The 13,601-nt window shown below is 43.7% G+C and overlaps 1 protein-coding gene across 1 annotated transcript in view; it reads right to left on the bottom strand.

The window, feature by feature from the left end:
• Positions 1-13,601, bottom strand: part of LOC110212636 (polycystin-1-like protein 2) — a 98,380-nt gene that overhangs the window by 72,306 nt on the left and 12,473 nt on the right. Inside the window, exons 7-11 of the mRNA XM_020992655.2 lie at positions 11,839-11,964; positions 6,560-6,748; positions 5,838-5,956; positions 5,505-5,631; positions 1,762-1,893 (exon numbers count right to left, since the gene is read on the bottom strand). Of these exons, the coding sequence (XP_020848314.2) occupies positions 1,762-1,893; positions 5,505-5,631; positions 5,838-5,956; positions 6,560-6,748; positions 11,839-11,964 (693 nt within the window). The remainder of the gene's footprint in view (positions 1-1,761; positions 1,894-5,504; positions 5,632-5,837; positions 5,957-6,559; positions 6,749-11,838; positions 11,965-13,601) is intronic.

Raw genomic sequence — 13,601 nt, 5'->3', positions numbered from 1 at the left:
CAGGTGGGAAATGCAGAGATGGCTGTCCCTGATATTGTCCTTAAATGAAAGATCTGGGAGGAATACTCCACTGTCTACCCTCTACTTGCTCTAATCAAAGGGAGAAAGAAGCCCCAGGGGCAGGAGATACTAAGTGAATGTGAGTTTCAGGGTTAATGGGGTCTTGCAAAATGATGAGAATGTCACTAAAGTTGGATGGGACCCTAGAAATAATCTAGTTCAATCCCCTTGTGTTATAGAGGAGAAAATGGAGGCCCTTCAAGGTTACATGACTTGCTCAAGGTTACGTAAGAATTAAGTAGAAGATCTGGGATTCAAACCATCTTCTGATTACAAATCTGGCACTCTTTACATTGTATCATGCTTCAGTCTTCTTAAGGAAAGCGACCAATTCATTCAAAGCCTCAAAAGGGAAACTGCTCTTCCTTACTCCCAGATATTCCAAGGCCTAGAGCTGCTGAGTGGCCTTTGTTGAAAATTGGTCACTTTGCCAGGGAAGAGGGGACCCAGTCATTTCTACTATCATTTTTTTTCCCATCATAAAGGGGGCTTCCCCAACCCCTCAGCCCATTCTGCCAGACTAATATTATTTAAACATACTACTCTCATCCCCTGAATACTGCTCAAGTGATGAGTTCTTAACCTATTTTTGGTCATAGATTCCTTTGAAAGTCTGGTGAAGCCAGTGGACCCCTTCTCAGAACAATGTTTTTAAATGCACAAGATAAAACATAAAAGATTACAAAAGGTTAGTGAAAATGAAGATGTAATTGTTTTCCCATCTAAGTTCACAGACCCCCTGAAATCTATCCACAGACCTGAGGTTAAGAGTCTTGCTTAAGTGGCTCCCAGTTTACAACTGTTAGGAGTCTAAACTCCACCTGGCTTTTCAAGGCCCTCTGGAATTTGGCTCTACCTAGATTTCTTCTAGCTCTAAATCTTCTAATTCTATGAAGTCTATTGACTGACCAAGAGATAGCGTAATGTATTCCACATCTGGAACAGGAACACATGAGTTTAAATTTTGTCACAGACTTTTTTTTCCCTAGGTAACTGGGGTTAAATGACTTGCCCAGGGTCACACAGCTAATAAGTGTCAAGTGTCTGATCTGAAGCTGGATTTGGACTCAGGTCCTTCTGACTCCAGGGCCAGTGTTCTATCTACTGTACCACCTAGCTGCTCCTTGTCATAGACATTTTACTAATTGTGAGATCATGGGCAAGTCTCTTCTGAGTCTCAGTTTCTTCACCTGTGAAATACAGATGATAATACCTATAGTATCTGCTTTCTAGGGTTATCTTGAGGCTTTGCAAACTTCCAAGCATCATTGTTACTACAAAATCCATGGGTTCAGAAAAGAATCTTGTGAGCTCCTTGAGAGCAGGGACTGTCTTTTAACTTTCTTTGTAGCCTCAGAATTCAGTACTTGGCACATAATAGGAGCTTAATAAATATTTACTAACAAGTCATACTGTCAGGTCTGGTGCTTTGCCTGTTGGGTTACCTTCATTTGCTAGAGAAACACTCTGCAGAAGTCTAAAAAGCCTATCATAAGGGGCAGGACAGCATATTCTCACCATCTTTAATGCTCTTTGACATCTCTGCCTCTCAGGAGGCTCTGCTGAAGAACTTTTTTCAAAGCTTTTTTTTTTTTTTGCATAATTCCAACCTTGAGTGAGAAACCAGACTAATGCACCTCATTCTTGGAGCTCCTGACTGTCAAGTCAGAGAACATGCTCAAAACAGAACCAAATACCTACCTCAATATTGTCTTTCAGATCTCTCACTGGAATGAGCTGACCCCCAGGTCTGGTCAGATGAAGGCCTCCAACAGTCCCTTGAACATCAAAGTTGCCACTTGCAGGGAAGGGATTCTCAAGAAAACTCACCATCTAGAACCAAAAGTGAGGAATATTTGTTCTAGGCTGAGGGAGGAGCCAGTGTAACAGATTTCAGCTCCATCCCATGTCCCAGCTGTTGCTTTAATTGAAGAGGGAGTGTAGGTTGGGGTTACATTGGTAACGTTTTTGTGCTCTATGTCTTTAGCATGCTGAGTTACCAACATTTGGGACTTCAATGGGTAATGGAACTGGGAAAGTTTATCTTAGAGAAGAAAAGGCTTGGAGCTGGGTATGTGATAACTGTCTTCAAATAGTTGAAAGGCTGGGATATGAAAGAAGCATTCAAATTGTCCTGTTTGGCCCTAAGAGGTAGAACTAAGAACAATGAGATAGAAACTGCAGAGATAAAATTAGGCTTGAGGTCAGAAAAAACTTCCTAACCATCAGAGCTGTTCAGAAGTGGAATGGGCTGACTTGGCAGATAGTGGATTCCCCTTTCATCGGAAGTCTTCAAGCAAAGAATGGATGATCACTTGGTGGACATATGGGAGTGAGGATTCTTTTTCAATTATGGGTTTAACTAGATGGTCAATGAGGTCTCTTCCAATTCTAAAATTCTGTGATGGTAGCAGGTACCACCACAAACAGAAGGTTTTTGTTTGGTCCAATTAGGTAAGCCATCTCAGTTTGCCATTCATTCTTTACACTTAGCCTTCTTTCCAGACATGCTGAGGTGTCACCAGGAAAAGAATAGTCTAGGCTACTTGAAACTGCATGGACCATCATAGGCTGGGGCTGTGTGGAAATCCCTTTCCTCCCACCCCTTCTCCTTTTTTTCTTTTCCAACTTCACAACAGTGAGTTCTTTGAGCAAGGTTGGCATGGTGTCCTGGGCCATCCAAGAAGCTTATTAGATTGTAAGGAGTGATTGGTCAACTAACTAGTAAGATGGAAAGCCATCTAGGTAGCCCACCTCCTAGTCTACTCAGACACGTGTTCAAATTTCCAAATGGCAGCCAGGCCTCCAGTGAAAGCATGGACACAACCTTCTCCTAAACAGGTAGTACAGAATGGAGAAGCTGAAAAACCAGGCAAGGATTTTCTGAAGTTCTTGCCCAGTTCTGGATGTATCAAAGTGCAAGGCCAACTTAGCTTAGCATGAGAGGCTGGCGGTTGGGAGAAGGGGCAGAGAACAGGGCCTTAGCCAAGACAAGACCTTCCATTTATACTCAGTGTATGTACCTTTCCATTAGAATGGTAGCTCTTAAAGGTCAACAACTGTGTTTTTGCCTTTCTTTGAATCCCCAGTGCTCAGCACAGATCTGGCACATAGTAAGCATTTGATAAATACTTGTTGACTGACTAACAGAACAAAAGAATCAGAGGCAAACACACAATTTTAAAAAGAAGAGAATACACACAAGGCTGCATCCCCAAATAGAAAGAGCCATGAAGCTTAAGGATTAAGTAGTCTTGGTTCTTGACCTAACTACTAACTCTATGATCTTGGGCAAACTCCCTCTCTGGAATTCAGTTTCTTCATCTGTAAAATGGGGGTAACAATACTTGCACTAGTTATCTCTTGTTGAGCAATTATGAGGAATGAGTTTTGTTAGGACCAGAAATAATTATCAGTAGGTGTTACTGGGGAGTGAGATGGAGAGTGGGTGGATGGGAAAATAGAAGCTGGGTGAGTGGACCTGGGGAGGTGAGAGTAATGAGAGGACAGGTGGTAGGAGGCAGATGGTGAAAGAGATGAATGGTAGAATCAGCAAGAGGCTGTTGCCAGGGCAGATTTCTCACTGATTAAGACTTTGCTGGGCTACTCTGACAATGTAGACCAGGTCAATGAATTCCTGGTAGGGAAGGGGGTGGACCATGGGTGGGGTGAGCATGAATGACTTGGCCCAGATTAGAAAACTTCCAATTCAGAATGGATGCATGCAGGTTAGATACTGGGGTAAAGGAGGGGAGAGTGATTGTAATCCCCTCTCTCCTACCCACAGGTAGTCAGGTAGTGAATGATAATTTTATAAGGTGGGCAGCTATGAACCCCTGCTTCCCAGCTCTCTACTCCATTGCAGCCTTCCCCTAGCCCTCTTACCTTCCAAGTCTAAATGGTTTATAGCCATGTCTATATATCATAATCACACTTGGAGGAATCATTGGAAGTCAGAGTTAGAAGCGAGCAGAAGTCAGCTAGTCTAATCCATACCTCAACAGAATTTTCTCTAGAATATGGTTATCCAGTCTCTGTTTGGAGGCCTCCAATGAAGGGGAACCCACTGCTGCTTTAAGAAGCTGGCCCTTTAGGAATAGCTGTCACTAATAAGGTGGGCCTTGGTCTCTCAGGCAGGACTGCATGAGACCTTGGTGATTCCAGCCCAACAATCCCAGTGCTCAGGAAAGAAATCCCCTTTGGAATCCACTGATTCATCGATGATTAGAGCCAAAAGGAGTCTTAGAGATCACTTTAGTCCAAATCCCCCATTTTACAGATGAAAACACTGAGGCCCAGAGAGAGAAAATTGCTTTCCCGAGGACATATAGAGTTGGTGCCAGAGACAGGACTTAAACCCAAACCTAGTCTATAGTTCCTACCTCATGACCACACTGCCTCCCAGGCAATCTGGGCCGGGCTAGGCTGGGCGCACATCTTGAGTCAGGGCTGTGGGATTGGAACAGAACTATTGGGAAAGGGGGGGGAGCAAGAAAGAGGGCCCAGTGAGAAGCAGGAGGCCACAATAAGGAAAGGAATGGGGTGTGTAGCACGCACAATACTGGCTCTGAACACAGCTGCCTCTAAGTCAAGTGTGGACAGAGCAATGGTGAGTGAGATGAAAAGCATCTCGAAACCTTGGGGGATCCCACTGACTGCTTTCCTATTTTCAACCTCCCTGGGCCTTCAAGCCAAGGAACTTACCTGGCAAGGAGTCAATCAGCCCCTGCATGAAGACCTCTGGTGAGGGAGAGGCAGCCCAATTCACTTTTTGGATAGCTGTAACTGTTAGGAAATTTTTCCTTTATTTAGCCTAATTTTGCCTTGTTGCAACTTCCTAGTTCTGTTTTCCAGGGCCAAACAGAGTTAATGTATTACTTCTTCTTTCATTCCAGCTTGATTTCTTCCAGTAATTAAAAAAAAATTTTTTTGAGTTCTTGTGATTTTCTTACAAGGACCAATTCTAGTTTATCTTTCTAAAGGAATGAATGAATAAATAAATAATAGTGACTTTAGATCTAAAGTTAGAAGGGGTCTTCCTTAGAGGCTATCTATTCCAGCCCCTTCATTTTACAGACAAGGAAACTGAGTTCCAGAAAGGATAAGTTAATTGCCCAGAGTCATGCAGGTAAGTAGCAGAAGCAGGACTCAATAATGACAGTTGACATTTCTCTAGTGCTTTATGGGTTGCAAAATATTTTACATATAGTATCTGACTTTATCCTCACACAATTCAGTGAGGTAGGTAATGCAAAGATTATTTCCTCCATTCTACCAATGAACAACCTGAGGCTTGGAGAAGAGATTCTTCCCAGCATCTCTCGAACATGGACACCTGGAAAACCATTTCTCATGAGTCATTTGCATGTAGGGTAACAAATGAATGGAAATATGGAAGGAATCTGAGGTGTTGGAATCTTCAAGGCAGGGGTGTGAACACCCACCCTTATGTCCACAGGTTCATCATCATCCCCCAAGGAGTTGAGAGAGGCAATGCTGGGCAGAGTGAAGACAGCAGAATTACTCATGTTGAGATGAAATGAAGCACCATCCAGACCTTGCAGCTGCACCCTGACCTCGATGAAAGGCAAACAATCCCCAGGGGGAGAGAGAAGAAGAAAATCAACATTAGATGAATACACATCCCCAAGTCCTTTCACTACAAACCCAACACCCTTTCTACTACACTATGTGGCCTCCCAATAGGCTTTTGGACAGTGAAGGGCTCTCAGTGAGGGACCAAGGCCTTTCCTGAGGATGCTGTGAGCTTCTATTACCTGTTGATATACATGGAGATGGTGGGTACACTCAGTATGGTGGGATGGTCTCTAGGAGGCCTTCCCAGTAAGAGGACACTTTGTAGATTCTCCAGGGCACTGAGCAGCTGCACAACCACCTGCCAAAGAGAGGGGAACATGGCTCAGTCCATCTGTCCTTCCTAGGCTCAGATTTCTCTCCTACAAGACTATGCTTTTAATGATGTGGTACAGAAATACAGAGTGATTCACAGCGGTCATTCTCCCCTCTGGCCTGGGCTAGACTTGGCCAAGTGTGACTCCCACAGGGGTGAAAGCAAGGATGGTTTATGGATACTTTGGCAAGGAGAAGCAATAAGAAGGTCCATTGTCCCCCACCACTCCCTGTTGGTAAAAGTTTTATCTACTGCCATCTCATATTGCCCCACCCCCAGCTGGTGCCTCCCCTCTGTTGATTATCTCCAATTTATCCTGTATGGAGCTTGTTTGTATATAGTTGATTTCTTGTTATCTCCCCTTTAGACTGTGAGTTCCTTGACAGGAGGGGCTTTTTGCCTTTCTCTGTATCCCCCACACTTAGCACAGTGCCTCGCCTGTGACTGACTGATGCCACCATAGAACTAGTGTTGAGCTCTGAGCGCTGTGGTTTCCGGGTCGCCCCATCCCATGAAACCCTTTCACAACTCCTATGAGGTCTCCATGAAAGGCACTGCCTTTCACCACTCTCTTTCAGTGACAATGACCTGATTGGTACCAGAGCTCAGTGGCTCTTTGTGCTCCTGGTTCCTCGATGCTTCAAGCACATTTCCCACTGCATGAAACAGGTGCATAGCCGTCATCTGGCGCTTCTGTCTGACAGTGTCGTCCTCAGGGCTAGACATCCCCGTTGCCAGAGACTTGCTGATGTTACGAAGCATGTGGCTGGCCACCAGCTTGTCCCCCAAAAAGGAATGGGAAAGTTAGTTGAGGACAGAACTGAAAGCAGCTGACTGGCCCCAAGGCCATTCTGCACAAGGGTACAGCCTTCCAGTGCTAAGCCATTAGTTCCTTCAGGCCACAGGGACTTAGAGTGTCCAAATGAGGAAATTCTGTAGGACTTGACCAGGATTTTTATTGACTTGCCTTGTATTAGAATTAGTTGTGTCCATGCCTTATCTCCCCAACTGGACTGTGAGCTCCATGAGGACAGGAATCACACTCCCCATTCTCAGCCTGTTGAAATCCTTCTTTCCCATGAAGAAGCAGCTCAGAAGCCACCTCCACTATCAAGCTTTCCCTGATTACCACAATCAAGAGGGCTCTCTCTCTCCTCAAATTCTTCTAGAGCATTTTGTCTGAATCTGTCCTTTTCCCCTCTTATATTTTATTTCATCATACTCTTTTATGTCCCTATCATGCCTCCTCCTTCCAGTAGTCAATCGCCTCTCCCCTATCCATGAGATTGTCAGCTGTTTGAGGGAAGGTCTGTGTTTAACTTCATTATTGTATTCACAACTTCAGAGCTTCAGAGTGAATAAAAGGCTCTCTTGAGTAAGGAAGACTAGGGTTCAAACCCTGCCTCTGACACATACTAGTTAGGTAACCATGGGCAAATCATTTAGCACTCGATGTCCCAAGCTGTTCTCAAAGACTGAGTTATAGATGAGTTGGTGATATGCATCAATGGAAGGACTTTCCACATCAGGTGTATGCTATGCCAAGGAAATCATAAGTCCAGGGCCTCACTCCTGCCAAATATCCCCAGCTACAAGCACAAATTAACGCACATAGTGAGCACTTAATAAATGTTTGTTGGACTGACTTTATTTTTGTATCCCCCATAGTGCCCAATGCAAGGTCTTGCTCAATAAACATTTGCTCTTTAAACACTGCTGTTAAACATTGCTGAATAAAGGCCGGGCCATGGTGTCTAGATTGTTTGAAGGTCAGACCCTTCATACCCTACATCCATGACTAGAAACCAAATAAAGACTGCCACTCTTGTGCCTGCCCCCCTCCACAAGTTTTCTTCATCTCTTGCTCTAATCCTAACCTAATCCATCTCTAAATGGGAGACTACAGGTCTATACGAGAGCATGTGAAAGCGTAGCACCTACAAGGAGCAAACGTGGGAGGAGAAGGGAGCCTCCATTCAAGCACAGGTGGTTGGCACTAATCAGGGCCCTCCCTGTGAGCCTGGCAGGTTGTGCTGCCCGAGGAGGTAAAGCAGAGCCAAGAAGCACAGGCATGTTTTTTCACACACAGTAGTTTCAATGGCTCTTTATACACCCTCAAAGTGTGTGTGTGTGTGTGTGTGTGTGTGTGTATATATGCATGTATATGTTACATACTACCTATCTGACCCTGGGCAAGTCATTCTCTCTGAGCCTCAGTTTCTCCATCTATAAAATGATGGGGTTGGACTAGATGACCTCTAAAGTCCCTTCCAGCTTTCATTCTCTGACCCTGTGATCCTGTCAGTACATATTCTTTAGTGGCAGTGGGGCTTTATGGAAAGAATACTGAATTTGGAGTCAAAAGTCCTGGGTTCAAATTCTAGATCTGATAATTGTGAGCTATGTGACAAAAAGTCATTTTATTTTGCTAAGCTTCAGCTTCTGCCTCTATAAAATGGAGAGGGTGGTTGAAATTATTTCTAAGGTCTCTTCCAGATAGAAATCCTGTGGCGCTTTCTGAATATTGCCCTCTAGATCCCATTGCTAAGGTCAGCTGCTTGGGAAGAGTTTTTGGTTTGAGGTCAGAAGATCTGGTTCTTTCACTTACTGCCTGTATGGCTTTGAGAAAACCACTATTCAACCTTTTGGGCCTTGGTTTCCTCATCTGTAAAAGGAAGGATTGCACAAAATGGTTTCTAAAGTTCCTCTCAGCTCTAAATCAATAAGCCTATGATCCTATGACCATTTAGGTACTTTCTGACTCTGAGGTACTGTGAATCTATGTTTGTGGCCCTGGGATGTAGGGAAGGCTATGTAGTAACCAGCAGCTCAGCCTTACAATATTATCTAATCTCGACAAGGACCTTGTTGAGGTCCAAACAAGGCTAAAGAGGCTGATTCCACCTAGGTATAAAGCTCCCACCCCCACCTTCTAAAGTAGGGAAGGTATCCTTGGTATCTTTATCCAATGCCTTCTAATTTCATCTTTCAGGAACCTTCAAAGTCTTAGCTGAGTCCCCTCGACTATTCTGAAGCCAACTTTCTCTTACTCTGCCATATCTCGACAGTTCCTTACCTACTCTGATGGGGTGGAAAGCCCTGGTTTCTAAGTCTACCTTTGCCACTAACTTGATTATGACCCTGTTGTAGTTACTTCAGCTTGATTTAATTTCACCAACATTTATTAAGCAGGAAGGGAATAAGCATTTATATGGCACCTACCATGTGCCAGGCACTGTGCTAAGCACTTTACAAATATTACTTCATTACAGCACCTCCTGAAGTAGGTGCTGATATTACCCTCATTTTACAGTTGAAGAAACTGAGGCAGACAGAGGTTAAGTGACTTGTCTGGGATCACTGGTAAGTATCTGAGGCTGTATTTAAACTCAGGTCTCCCTGACTCTGGCCTAGTGCTCTATTCACCACCGCATCACCTAGTTGCCCCCATCATTATTACTATCATTATTATTAAGTGCTTACTATGTACTAGGTCCTATGCTAAATTCTAGGAAGAGACAAAGTTTAGATAAGATATAGTCTTTGCTCTCAAGGAGTTTATCATCTAGTAGGGAGGAAAGGAAAAAAAGGCCCAGAAAATCCAACGTGGGGATGTTTCAATAAGAAATTAGAGGATGCCTGTATAGCAGCAAGGTCTTTGTTGAGATTAAATAGTATGAATCTGCAGAGAAGTCAGTGTGGTTTTGTGATTTCTTCCAGCACCATTCAGCCGCTAAGGGGTAGGAGCAGAAGAGGCAGGCAAGTGAGGTTATTCAGGGCTGAAGTCAAGCAAGGGCAGGAATTATGGAGGATCAAGGGAACAAGGGAATCAAAGGTGGAAGATGATGGTTTGCTAAAATAGTTGACCACAAGCTCAAGACTGAGGTGAGACAAAAAAAGTATCAGTGAGTTGACAGCCTGGGAAAACAGAGAGGTAGGTATAAAAGGGCTGAAGGTCACAATAAGAGTCAAAAACAGTTATGAGAAGGAGGCATGTAAGGAAATGGGGAAAAGTAGAAGAAAAGGAGATTGTGTCCAGAAAGGGAGATTTCAGCACCCAAGATAATTTCCTCTCTCTCTGGGTCTCAGTTTCTTCCTCTGTAAAATGAGACTTTTGGAAAAGCCATAATCAGAGTGAGGTAAAGTGAATCTTTGTGCCAGGGTGCCCTCAAATTTAGAGGGTGATAACCATAACAACACACTTTGAGCAGGTAGAAACAATTATTTAGTACCTTTTCTTCTTCAGTAGTTTTCAGTTGTGTCTGACTCTTCAGACCCCATTTAGGGTTTTCTTGGTAAAGATTGCCATTTCTTTCTCCAGTTCATTTTACAGATGAGGAAACTGAGGCAAACAGGGTTAAATGACTCACCCAGGGTCACCCAGGTTAGTAAGTGTCTGAGGCCAGATTTTAACTCAGGAAAAGGAGTGTTCCTGACTCCAGGCCTGGCATTCTATCCATTGCTCCACCTAGCTTCCCTGCTTAGTACCTAGTTAAGAATAATTAAGTTTCCTCTCCCTTACTGCTCCCTCTCCCCATTCCCTCATCCCAGGACAGATTCCCCTCAATGCCTTTACTGTATCCTAGGGTCTCTTTCTACTCCCCCCAATCCAATTTTATACTGCTTGCCCTGAGCATGAAAAATGCTTGTTATGACTAGCATATGACTGAGTTTAAATATGGCCTCCGACACTTACTAGCTGTGTGATCACAGGCAAGTCATTTAACCTCTGTCTGCCTCAGTTTCCTAAACTATAAAATGGGAGTAATAACTGCACCTACCTCCCAGGGTGATTTTGAGATCTAGACTGGTCTAGATTAGCAGTTCTCAACCTCTTTTATCTCAGGATCCTTTTACATTCTTAAAAATTATTGAGGATCCATCCCCACCCCCCCCAAAGAACTTTCATTTATGTTCATTATATTTATCAATGTTTACCATATTAGAAATGAAAACATCTTAGTATTATTAAAATGATTCTGACCTCAAGGATCCCCTGAAAGGGTCTTGGGAATTCCCAGGAGTCCCTGTACCACATTTTGAGAACTACTAGGCTACGTGAACCTAGGTATCACTCAAAGATCTGACTTATATGAAACTCTTGGATACCTAACATCATAAATGGTGAACACTTGAAAACAATGTCTCACTCACTACAAAGATAAAACCAGGAGAAAACCCAATTTGCATCAAGAAAGTGACATCAACAAGCACTTAACAGGTTTACAAAATAGTTTCTGTCTGCGTTCACAGCTTCTCAGGCATTGCTGAGTCAGGAGAGGACCCAGAACATTCAGACACCCCTAATGCCTGAGGACATGGGCTTGGAGTAAGCCTTACAACCCTGAATAGAAGACAGTGAAAGAGTTATCATCTTCACTCTACAGACTAGTAAACTGTGGCACAGTGAGGATAACTCGTCACAGAATCACTTGTAAGCGTAAGATTCAAACTGAGGGCTCCAGGTTTTATGTTCCTTCAGACACATTACACTGTGACAACTCTGTGGCTGCCCTAAAAAGCCTAGGGAACCATAACTGCTCACAAAATCACAGAATCAAAGCTGTGAATCTATTGGCTTTTGCTTTTAGACAGAATGGTGATATAAACTTCATTGAAAAAAGCCATAAGATCCACAAGACCACAAAAGAAACTTTAAGTAGCTATGGTATCAAATTCTGACCATGCCAGGACAGTAGTTTTAGAGCCGGAAGGGATTTTAGACACCAATGAGTTCAACTCCCTCATTTTATGGATAAGGAAATTGAGGCTGAGAAACGTTACTTCAGGCTTCTAGCCCAAGTAGGCTGAAGGTCTTTGCATGCACAGAGGGTAGAGGACAGGGTGGGAGTTGGGATGTGACTGACCTGAGCTAAAGGAGAGAGCTCTTCATGGCGGAAGGTGACATCTTTCAGTGCCTCCGCCATCCCTAGAACCAGCTGCATTTCATCAGCAGGAATAGAAGCCAGGGTCCTCAAGATAAGCTCTCTGACCTTAGGATTGAAGAAGGAAATTACAAATAGTAAATTTTTGCTGGATGGATAAAAAACTGATTAAGGTGTACTGTACATAAATGCTAATTAATACCAATTAATGTAAAATCACATGTTAAGCCTATTTCTGCAAAAGCTTGGGAATCGATGGCCCTTTACCACATCAGAGATCTTCTACTGACCTCCAAGGCTGTCACAAATCTCTTAATTACAATTACTTTCACTGTCTTCACTTAAAAACACACACTTTGCTCTTTAGACATGGCAGTCTTTGGGTAGGGATGTAGAAATCAAAGATAGTTGTAAAATTGGTATTCACTTTCCAAGACCCAACCTTCACAGGCATGGGGACAAATAGGAGACCCTCAGAGTCTCAAGGTCTTTTAATATGAGGAGGAGAATTGAGCCTAGAGTATTTCCAGCATCTCTTCTATACGGAGGAGCAACATGATATAAAATAAAGAATGCTGCCCTAAGACCTAAGCTCTACCCTTGGCTCTGCCTCTAACTCAGTGAATAAAAGTCTTTGTCCTCCTGTGGACCTCAGTGTCCTCCCCTGTAAAATGAGCTGGTTGAACCCAAATGGGCTGTAATCACCCTTCTAACTCTTTACACTGCGTTCTATCCTTCCAGAATTATTGGGGTGAGGCAGCTAGGTGGTGCAGTGGATAAAGCACCAGCCCTGAAGTCAGGAGGACCTGAATTCAAATACGGCCTCAGACACTTAAAATTTACTAACCTTACTAGACCCTGGGCAAGTCACTTAACCCCATTGCCTAGCAAAAAACAGAACAAACAAACAAAAAATCCAGAGTAGTTGGAGGCCTGGCCTGGCCTGAGACACAGCTAGGATAGGCTGATGTTGGCCAATACAGGCCACAATCCTGCCACCCACATAGCCTGATCTCTACTCCTCTGGGAACATAGACCACTGAATGTCAGACTCAAAAGGACTTTAGAACATTGAATACAGAACTGGGGCAGGGAAAGAGCAAGAGTGAGAGACATTTTAGTCCAGACCCTTAAATTTATAAATGAGAAAATTGAAAACTAGAGAGGGGAAGAGACTTGATCAAGGTAATTAAGTGATTTGGTGTCAGAGCTGGACCTTGAACTTGGGCCTGCCGATTCCTAATACAGGGTTCTTCCCACGACTCAAATCTGGCCAGTAGTTCCCCAATTATTCCACCCTTTGGTCAGTGTGAGAGAACATGGGCATGCTCATCCTGGCAGGTGTGGTTGCAGAGTCCCTGCTGCCAGAGTCTACAAGGGGACCCACAGCTTCCCTGGCACTGCTACGTCAGGAGGTGCCTAGGACATTCAGGGACCCCTAATGCCTGAGGACATGGGCTTGGGCGTGTATCTTACAACCCTAGGTAGAAGAGAGGATCCTAAGGGGGGAAAATCAAGAAAATAACTCCAAAATTTAACTTGAAGACAGCAATGATTCATTCAGTGGAAAGAGAATTGGGTTATACCTCTGCCACTTCCTATTGCTGGAATCCTGGGCAAGTACTTAATTTCCCCAGGCATCATTTTCTTCATTTACAAAATGATGGCCTTGAAATAGGCAGCCTCTAAGGTCCCTTCCCTCTCTAAGTCTATGATGCTCTATTGAAGGGACTAAAAGGACAAGG

Source organism: Phascolarctos cinereus, unplaced genomic scaffold (assembly GCF_003287225.1).
Source record: "Phascolarctos cinereus isolate Bilbo 61053 unplaced genomic scaffold, phaCin_HiC Scaffold_2;HRSCAF=192, whole genome shotgun sequence".
Classification (NCBI taxonomy): domain Eukaryota; kingdom Metazoa; phylum Chordata; class Mammalia; order Diprotodontia; family Phascolarctidae; genus Phascolarctos; species Phascolarctos cinereus.
The sequence above is the reverse complement of the archived record's forward strand: the minus strand, read 5'-3'. Positions and strand labels throughout refer to the sequence as shown.